The sequence below is a fragment of the Arachis hypogaea genome, chromosome 17 (genome assembly GCF_003086295.3).
Source record: "Arachis hypogaea cultivar Tifrunner chromosome 17, arahy.Tifrunner.gnm2.J5K5, whole genome shotgun sequence".
NCBI lineage: Eukaryota > Viridiplantae > Streptophyta > Magnoliopsida > Fabales > Fabaceae > Arachis > Arachis hypogaea.
The window spans coordinates 128,721,651-128,732,193 of NC_092052.1; the positions used below are offsets into that span (position 1 = coordinate 128,721,651).

Below are 10,543 nucleotides of genomic sequence, written 5' to 3' on the forward strand. Positions count from 1 at the left end.
AAAGCATTTGTCCCCACAAAATTTTAAAAAAAACTAAGACTTATATATATATATATATATATATATTACTTTTTATTATATTATATTTATTTTAAAATAAAATATAAATATTTTTTTTGTGTTTTATGTTAAAAATATTTTGTTAAATTTAATATTTAATAATAATTATATTATTCAATTTGATTTAGTATAAAAATAATAAATAAATAAACTCAAAAAATTAGTGATAATTAATTTTATTATATTAGTTAATTAGTTAATAATAAAATTTAAATTTAATTTTTTAATTAAATACAACTTAAATTATTAGTGACTTTTTAAAAAATATTTAAGATAAAAAAATAAATTATCTATATATTAATATACTCTATGAATATTTATTATTAAAATAGCTTTGATTATAGTAATTTTTTTTTTTACCAAAGATAGGAGACTCGAACCCGCAACCTCTTAGATGAGTATGGGGAGACTATGTCGTTTGAGCTATTACTCATTGGCTTGATTATAGTAATTATTTTGATTAAAAAAATTATTTATATCATAAAGATTATAATAAATAGATTTTATCATTAAATATAAGATAATAAAAAATAAAATAATTATTTAAGAATATATATATAGAAAAATAATATTTATTTATGTTAAAAATAAAAAAGTCATTATAAATTATTTTTTATTATTTTGAATATTATACTGTGTGTGAAATTATTTTTTTATTATTTTTAATACTATTATAAACAATTTGTGTATATTTCTAGTTCTTATCAATATGTATAACTTAGATAGTTCTAATTTAAAATTTTAAATATATCTAAATAAATTTGGGTTGGTCGAGTGATTAGCTTAGTGGTCTGCTTAAGTAAGTATTGGGAGTTCGAATTCTATCTCGTATGTATAGCAATTCATTGGCCCTCTTAAATGAAACTTAAATTCATGGTAGATTAGTCCTTAACTTGTTGGGTATCGTGGGAAGCAAAAAAAAATATATTTATACCTAAAATTTATTATATTTTTACCCCTATGGCTAAATTTTTCTAGATCCGTCACTACTCCAAACCTACTAAAACAAAACACATTCCACCTCATTTATCTACTATAACCCTAGCCTCTCACCTTTCACCTTTCTCTCATTTTATTGCATCCCCTTCACTCCCCTTTTCTGTCGCACCATCACCAATGCATCTCTCTATCGCCGCCATCCTCTGAAGAAGCAACGCGCTACACCGCCGTTATACCTTCTTCTCCCATGCGTCACGCCACCCCTGTGCTCTCTGCAACTGACGTGGCTGCACTTTCTTCTTTCCTGTGTCGCGCTTCCTACTCTCGACGCCACCGCTATACCTTCTTCTCCTATGCGTCGCGCCGCCCCTATTCTCCCTGCAAGCGACACTGTCGCTGCATGCCTTTTTCTCCCTCCGTGACGTTGCACCGTCGTCTAGTCAGAGATTTTGTGCTGCCACTGCTCCAATGTTACACCTCTACCCTTACTTCCATGTCGCTGCGTCGTGTCTTCGCCACTTCCATCATGTGCCGCTTTGCTTCGTTCACCTAAATTGTATTATCCAAATAAACATTCACATCTTAGTAAAAAAAACCATTCGCATATATAGTAAAATGAACATTCTATGGAATATGTGTATGCAGAATAAAACAAATCAAATAAAATACCAATAGTATATCCAAATAAACATTCACTTTAAAATAAAAAAAAAATCATCCACATACATAGTAAAATAAACATTTGTCTTAATTGATATGAAACAAGTAACGAGACAATAATTACAGAGGCATTGAAGTCATGAAACAGCAGTAGTGGTAGCACAAGATTATGAAAGAGCGGTTACTACAAAAATTAAAATACTCAAAATTATGAAACCTAATTAATTCAAAATTTGATTTTTAAAATCAACTTTTTTTTAACCTATTATTTAGGTTGTTAAGAAAAAACGTTATTCTCTTGTACTTTTCCTTTATATGTTTGAGTGTTTTCGATTAGTGATTGCGAAAAAAGTCTCTTAATAAATTAGTTGTAAATATCTTCTAATACTATGGATGCTCTTCTAATCTAAAATTTGTTAGATATAAAATTATCCATGACATTTTATTTAATAAGTTAAATTTTTGAAAGAATTAACTCTTGATATAATATCAAAATGAATTTTTTAGGCAACCAATTATTTTTCATCTAATATATAATTTGATTATATTATATAATTAAGTTATTTTGATAACTAAATAATATTTTAGCTGAAGAAAAAAGAGAGAAAAAAAAGAGATACATAAAAAAAGAAAAAAAAAGATTTAAATAGACTTAGTTACAAAAATAATTTATTCAACTAATACTTTTTTATATAATTGACATTTATAAAACACCTTGAAACACCAATATCATATAAACCTGTAAAATACAAATATAATAATTCATGTATACATATTCTCTATTATTCTATATGTAATAATTCATACTAATTTATATATTATTGATGTGTTAGAGAGTCATGATGGATTAACTAACGAGTTCCGCTAGGAAGATAATGGGTTATTTGTACAATGTGTACAATGGACTATAGAGTTACAAGATGAACATCCTTCATACTATCTAGAATAACCATCCGAGTAATAGGGATAATAAACATCTTCTCAAAAACTTAAACTAATTTTGGGATTCACTAAGGATTGAATTCTTGACCTTTCGAATTTAACTCTTTAATACTATGTCATGATACCACTAATTCCAAAAATTTCAGCTGATAAAAAAAGATAACACTAATATTCCATTAGCTCCTCGTACTTTCCCTTAACTAAAATCAATTAGTTGTTTGTATAAAAAGAAAAAGAAACATGATTACCAAAGACACTAATGATAGAGGCGAAAAAGAAAGTAAGGTAAAGTAGGGGAAATTGAAAGGGGAGGGGACCAAAAAGCAAGTGTATGTATGTATGTAGGAGTAGAAGAGGATTAATTGAACAAAAAGAGAGAGACAGCTACATACTAAATAGTCATTCATTCATTCATATATAAATAAAGAAAAGGGTGAAGCAGAAGAGAAAGAGATAGAAAGGTGTGAATGTAAAACATGTTGAAGACAAGAGAAGGAAAACCGCCACAATCTGCAGATCTTCTTGTATGTTTCCCTTCAAGATCCCATCTCCCTCTAATGCCTAAGCCTATTTGCAGCCCTGCCAGACCTTCCGATCACAACAAACGCCGCCACCACCACCGCCGCAAGAGATCAATCTCCATGCTTGCTGCTGGAGGACAAGGTGGTAGCCCTTCCCTTGACATTGCGGAACCGACCTCCCCCAAGGTCACTTGCGCCGGTCAGATCAAGGTTCGCCACAACAACACCCGCACCACCGCTTGCCGGAGCTGGCAGTCGGTCATGGAGGAGATAGAGAAGATCCACAACCGCAAGAAGCAGAGGAATCATCTTGGTTTCAAGAAGGAGGTAATGCAGTTCTTGACTTGCCTCAGAAGCATAAGGTTCGATTTCAGATGCTTTGGATCATTCCCCGGAACCGATATAGTAACCTCCGACGACGACGAAGAAGAAGAAGAAGAAGAAGACGAAGACGTCGAAGACGAGGAAGGAGAAGAGAGTAGCCAGAGAAAAGAGAGTGGTGATCGAGAAGAAGAAGAAGGTTCAAGAACCGTGTTTTCGAAATGGTTCATGGTGGTACAAGAGCATCAAAGTAGTAGTGTTGATGAGGAGAAAGAGAAGAAGAACGTAGTAATGGCACATGATGATGAAGATGAAGATGATGATGAAGATGAATCGGTTACAGTGGTTCCTCCTCGGAACGCGTTGCTGCTGATGCGGTGTAGGTCTGCTCCGGCGAAGAGTTGGGTGAAGAGAGAGAATGAAGAAGGAAAAGGAAAAGAGAAAGTGGAGGTGGTGAGAGGGCAGAGTTTGAAGTCGTTAATGGAGGAAGAAAAGAGAATAATAAAAACAGAACAAGATAATAACAATAACAAGAACAAGAACAAGAAGCTGTTGGTGATGAGATACGAGAGTGCAGCTGATTGGATTTCATCGGATATTGCTAAAGAGACATGGATTGTTGGTGGCTTAAGAGAAACATTATTAAAGGCTCGAAGCTGCAAGCGATGATCCATCACCATCATCATCATGCTATTGCCATTGCTTCCAGGACTCTTCATTTTTCAATTTTTTTTTTCTTTTTGAAATTATTATATATGTTATTAAATAGCGTTTGTATGTATGAATTTTATTTTGCAGCAAAGTACTTTAATGTGGTGGAGTGAAAACTAAGTGGGAATTCTAATAATGAGTTAGTGTCCCATAACCATAAGTCCCAGTTTTTAGATTCGGATGTATGCTTTAATTTGTTTAATCTATGGATATATCTGTACAGCTTTTTCATCATACAAATACCTTCTCTTTGAAAAAATATACACAAAAAAATAATACCATAACATTCCTCTCATTTGTTTATACACGTCATTTATCTTTGAAGGTCCTATATATATTCAACTCTCATTCTCTCCTAATGCTGTCTTCCGAAAATAATTGAAGCTAGAAATATAGAATAATAATATAATATTAAGAATTACCTGATCTTAGTTACATGAATTACTGTTGACGTTTTTACTCTATTGTCACAGCTGACCTCGATGGCTCGATACCGTTGAACTTTTCCGATGTTACCCCTTTCTAGTTTTAATTTATTATTCAAAACAAAATATTTGTTATATATATATATATATATAAGTGTATAATTAAAAAGTTAATATAAATATCATTTCCTTAAACTTATTACAAGATTTATACGATCTTCGCTTTATTTGATAACTAATTTCTTTTACATATTATTTTATTTCTAGTGGATCACCTAAATACTGAGTGTTTTGGTGTTTAATAAATTTTTGGAATGTTTTTTATTATTCGTAAAAAAAAAAGTTTAGAAACAGTACTTTTATTAAAATTTGATCAGGATATAATTAGTAAAAAAAATGAGTAATTTTTTATCATTAAATATAATCTGATTTGTAAAAGTACAATTCGCCGTTAATGTATTGTTAATCTGCCAAAAATATATTGTAAAAAAAAATATTTTTTGTTTATAAAAAAGTATAATCTGAAAAAAAATATACTATGAATCTGCCGGAAACATATTGGTCTAAGTAGGTGTGTTCCACATACTGCTCTTCAATATAAAAATAAAAAATCGTCACTTTGATATCATGATTAGCTTTATTATAAGGGGGTTAAAAGAAATGTTAAAACCCTATGAATTTTGTTATGAATTGTGTACGCGTGAGCCTGCCTAAGTTGCTTTAATTTGGGTGCTTTCTCCAACGTCAGAAATCATGACTTCACTTGGCAAATCATCACAACTCCACCAATGGATTTGGCAACCTTCCAAAACCTAGTGATTTTTTTTATGTCGAAGAAGAAGTTGCTACATCTTCCGGATAATTAATCATATTGTGTATGTTTGAAGATAATAATTCGATTCTAGGATTTCTAGCTAATTCTTTTTTCTATTAACGTACAACATACCAAACATAACCCAAACGCACATCACCAACTTCAAGAATGAATTAAACAACATTAGATGTAACACATCCATAACTAATTAACAACATAGGATATATAGTACGGCTCATGAGTAATAAGCAATGTATATTGTAAAATAAGCAAGAGTAATATTTAATAAAGTAAATCACTCCTTATATATAAAAATATTTAAAAGAGACAATAAAAAATTAATTTAAATCAGTTAAAAATTATTTTATTTTATATTTATTAATTATTTTTAAAATAAATACATAATAATAGATATAATAAGTATGTAGTTTTAGATTTAAATATGTAAAATTATAAATATTAAATTAAATAGAGTAATTTTAGATTATTGTTTCTTTAGTATTTGTGTATGGGAGCCACTTAGATAAAGATGTCAAAAACATCTTTTTTTAAATATATTTTTTAAAATTTAAAATTTAACACATATAATCAATTAAACTGTTATTTTTATTAAAATTAGACCTGACAAATCAGATTAGCCAAAAAATTAATAAATTAAATTTTGAACCGGTATTTTTTTTTATAAAAAATGACTATAATATTTCTATTATAAAAAATAAATAAAATACCCATATATATATATATATATATATATATATATATATATATATATATATACTTTTTTGAAAACTCTAAATTCTAATCCTATGACGGTAGAAAAGAAAAGAGCTAGAATTTAGGATTCTCAAAATTAATATTGTTGTGTGGGTAACCTGAAATAGATGGATCGGGCTAGAGCAGAAGGCCCAAATAGGGGAGGAGGGTGGTCTCCGACCTGCTTTACATCTGGGAGCCGCTGTTCGAGTTGTGTATATAAAAGAATAGAGGGTGGTATCTGCAAAGACACTCCGATGCCTAAGTTAGTAAGGGGGTAAGCAGGTTTAGAGTATTGGAATTTAAAGATACCTGAGGAGTGTCAGTGTATTTATAGGTGATGTGCCAATAACCACCGTTGGAGTGGTTCCACTATTAGTGGTGGATAACCGTCCCTATCTTAGGGTTGTTGAGATCTCTCTCCTAGAAGTGGGTGAGAGATTTGGAGAGGTAGTTACTCATTTAGATAAATATGAGCTGCATGTTTCAGTCGGCTCCGACCTCTTAGAGGAGGTCGGATGAGCGGATAAGACTACTCTTTTTGACTGGACCTTTTAACTTTATTGGGTCTGGCCGTTGTATTGGGTCAGGGTTCGACCAGAGGAATCATCCAACCGAGGTCTAATCCGGAAACTTTTAAGACACCTAGCTTGGTGTCCGTCTTGGTGACTGAGGGCTCTTGGAGAGTCTCTTGGATTAGGCTCTTGGAGAGTCTCTTGGATTAGGCTCTTATTATTCCCTCCTGGTTTGGTACTTGCCAACTTGGAGAGGGCGTCGGCTCTGCTGTTAAACTACTGAGTTATGTGTCTAACTTCAGTCTCTGAGAATCGCCTAAGATGTTCCATAGTTTTTTCTAAGTACCTTTTCATATTTGGGTATTTGGCTTAATATTCTCCATTAATTTGTGAGGTCACTACCTGAGAGTCACTGAAGACCGCTACTTTGGTCGCACCGACTTCTTCTGCTAGCTTTCGTCTAGCAATCAGTACTTCATATTCTGCCTGATTGTTGGAGGTCGGAAATTCAAATTTTAAGGAGACTTCTATTTGAGTTCCTTCTTGGTTGACTAGTATGATGCCTGCACTGCTTCCGACTTGTTGAACGAGCCATCCACGTATATTTCTCAGGCGGTGGAGGCCTCCTTTTGCTTTCCTGCGTATTCTGTCATGAAGTCGGTCAGGCACTGAGCTTTAATTGCCGTCCGAGTTTTGTACTTTAGGTCGAACTCGGATAGCTCTATCGCCCACTGAACCATTCTGCCCGCAACATCTGTTTTTAAAAGGATTTGCTTCATAGGCTGGTTCGTCCGAACTCTTATTGTGTGAGTTTAAAAATAAGGTCGAAGCCTTCTAGACGCCACTATTAAGGCATACGCAAACTTCTCGAGTTTTTGATACCTTAACTCAGGGCCTTGTAGAACTTTGCTGGTAAAGTAGACGGGATGCTGCCCGACCTCGTCTTCTTGTATTAGTGCTGATGCTACAGCTTTCTCGGCGACAGCCAAATACAAGATGAGTTCTTCTCCGATTTTAGGTCGGGTAAGAACAGGAGGTTGGCTTAAAAACCTTTTGAATTCCTGTAAAGTTTCTTCGCATTCAGGAGTCCATTCGAACTGGCATCTTTTTCTTAGTAGAGAAAAGAGTGGAAGGGATCTCAACGCTGATCCCGCTAGGAATCTGGATAGAGCTGCAAGTCGGCCGTTTAACTGCAGGACTTATTTCAGGCAAGCCAGACTTTTCATCTCTAGGATTGCTCTATACTTGTCGGGGTTAGCCTCTATCCCCCTTTGTGTTAGTATGAATCCTAGAAATTTTTCAGCCTCTACTGTAAAGGTGCATTTTGCGGGATTCAATCTCATCCCATGTGCCCTTATGGTGCTGAAGACTTGTGAAAGATCGGTCAGGAGGCTAGCCTCATGATTGGTTTTTATTAGCATATCATCCACGTATACTTCCATTAAACCCCCAAGGTGAGGTGCAAATACCATATTCATCAACCTTTGGTATGTGGCTCCTGCATTTTTTAACTCGAAGGGAATGACCACATAGTAGTAATTTGCCCTAGGTGTGATGAAAGACATTTTCTCCTGATCTGGCTTGTACATCGGGATTTGATTGTATCCCGAGTATGCGTCCATGAACGACAAATATTGATATCCCGAGATGGAATCTACTAGGGCATCAATATTTGGAAGGGGATATGGATCTTTTGGGCATGCTTTGTTGAGGTCGGTGTAATTAACACACATCCTCCACTTGCCGTTCTGCTTTTTGACCAGCACCACATTTGCCAGCAAGGTCGGATACCTGACTTCTCTGATAAAGCCTGCTTCTAGCAGGGCTTGTACTTGCTCTTCAACCACTTGAGCCCATTTGGGTCCAAGCTTCTGTCTTCTTTGTTGGACAGGTCGGGATCCCGGGTACACAGCCAATTTGTGTGACATAAGTTCGGGATCTATCCCAGGCAGTCGGACGCTTTTCAGGCAAAGAGGTCGGAATTTTCTTGTAGGAGCTTTGTAGTTTCTGCTTCATATCTTCTACTAAATTAGCTCCTATGTTGGTATTCTTTCTGGCCTCTTGCCCGATCTGCACCTCTTCAGTTTTTCCTCCGGGCTGTGATCGTAGCTCTTTCTTAGCTCGTACTCCTCCGAGCTCAATGGTATTGACTTCTTTGCCTTTACCTCTTAGGTTAAGGCTTTCATTGTAACACTTTCTTGCCAACTTTTGGTCTCCTCTGATGGTGGCTATCCCTCCCGGTGTTGGGAGCTTCATGCAAAGATGGGGAGAGCCGATTTAGGGTTGTCCTACCTATCAGAGCGTTATAGGCGGAGCCCACAGCGATGACAATAAAGTCAATGCTCAGAGTTTTGGATTTCATCCCCCTTCAAAGGTTGTGTGTAGAGGAATGAAGCCTAGTGGCTTAATTGGGGTATCCCCCAATCCGAAGAGAGTGTCAGGGTATGCCCTTAACTCTTTTTTGTCCAATCCCAACTTATCAAATGCTGGTTTGAACAGGATGTCGGCTGAACTCCCCTGATCCACCAGAGTTCTATGTAAGTGTGCGTTGGCGAGGACCATGGTAATCACCACTGGGTCATCATGGCCGGAAAAGATTCCTTGCCCGTCCTCCTTGGTGAATGAGATGGTGGGGAAGTCAGATAATTCATTTCCGACTTGGTAGACTTCCTTGAGATGCCTTTTCCGAGATGATTTTGTGAGTCCTCCCCTGACAAACCCTCCCGAGATCGTATGTATGTGTCTTCATCATCTCTTTTCTGCGGCGGACCTCTCTGCTCTTCATCATCTCTTTTTCTCTTTCCGTGATTGTCTGACCTTTCCATGAGATACCTATCAAGCCGACCTTCGCTGACCAGCTTTTCTATCACATTTTTTAGGTCGTAACAGTCATTGGTAGAGTGTCCGTACAGCTTGTGATATTTGCAGTATTCACTACGACTCCCCCCTTTTTATTCTTGATGGGTCGAGGGAGAGGTAGTTTTTCAGCGTGACAAATTTTCCTGTAGATATCGACTAGAGAAACTCGTAGAGGAGTGTAGGAATGATATCTCCTGGCCTTTCTGACCCGACTTCTTTTTTCTTGGGCTCTGTCTCCTTCTCCTTTGATGGGTGAGAGAGCTCGAACCGTCAACTTGGCTCCCGCAGCCTGGCATTTTCCTCCATGTTGATGTACTTTTCAGCTCTTTCTTGTACATCACTCAAAGAGGTCGGGTGCCTTTTCAAGATGGACTGAGAGAAGGGTCCTTCTCGGAGCCCATTTACTAGGCCCATGATCACAGCTTCAGTGGGCAAATCTTGTATTTCCAACCACGCCTTATTGAATCTTTCCATATAATCCCTCAGAGGCTCTCCGACCTCCTGCTTTACTCCTAGCAGGCTAGGTGCATGCTTGACCTTGTCATTTTGAATGGAAAAACGGGTAAGGAACTTGCGCGAGAGGTCATCAAAGCTGGTTACCGACCTGGGGGGGGGGAGGCTGTCGAACCACTTCATCGCTGCCTTCATTAAAGTCGTCGGGAATGCCTTGCAATGTGTTGCGTCTGAAGCGTCCGCCAAGTACATCCGACTTTTAAAGTTGCTAAGGTGGTGTTTCGGGTCAGTCGTCCCATCATACAGGTCCATGTCAGGGCTTTTGAAGTTTTTGGGAACTTTTGCCCTCATGATATCTTCTATGAATGGGTCTTCTCTCCCAATGGGGTGCCTTCTCGATCCGCGCAAAATCTCCTACCTCAGAAGTTGGATTCCAGCCTTAGGGGCTTTTCTTCAAGCTCTTTTTGTCGCTCAGCTTCCCTCCTTAGGTGTCTTTCCACCTCGCGCTGTCGCTCCAGCTCCTGTTCTAGTTGTTCAAGCCGTCCTTGGTGGCCGTGTAGCAGCCCCATG

At 36.4% G+C, this 10,543-nt stretch overlaps 1 protein-coding gene across 1 annotated transcript; it reads left to right on the top strand.

Moving 5' to 3' along the window:
- Positions 1–2,862: 2,862 nt before the first annotated feature.
- Positions 2,863–4,394, top strand: LOC112766285 (uncharacterized). Its single transcript, XM_025812194.3, has one exon. The coding sequence runs from the start codon at positions 3,078–3,080 to the stop codon at positions 4,110–4,112; it is 1,035 nt and encodes a 344-aa protein (XP_025667979.1). The 5' UTR covers positions 2,863–3,077; the 3' UTR covers positions 4,113–4,394.
- The last annotated feature ends 6,149 nt before the right edge of the window (positions 4,395–10,543 follow it).

Coding starts and splice junctions, on each gene's coding strand:
- LOC112766285 (XM_025812194.3), top strand. CDS start 3,078: ATGTTGAAGACAAGAGAAGGAAAACCGCCACAATCTGCAGATCTTCTT.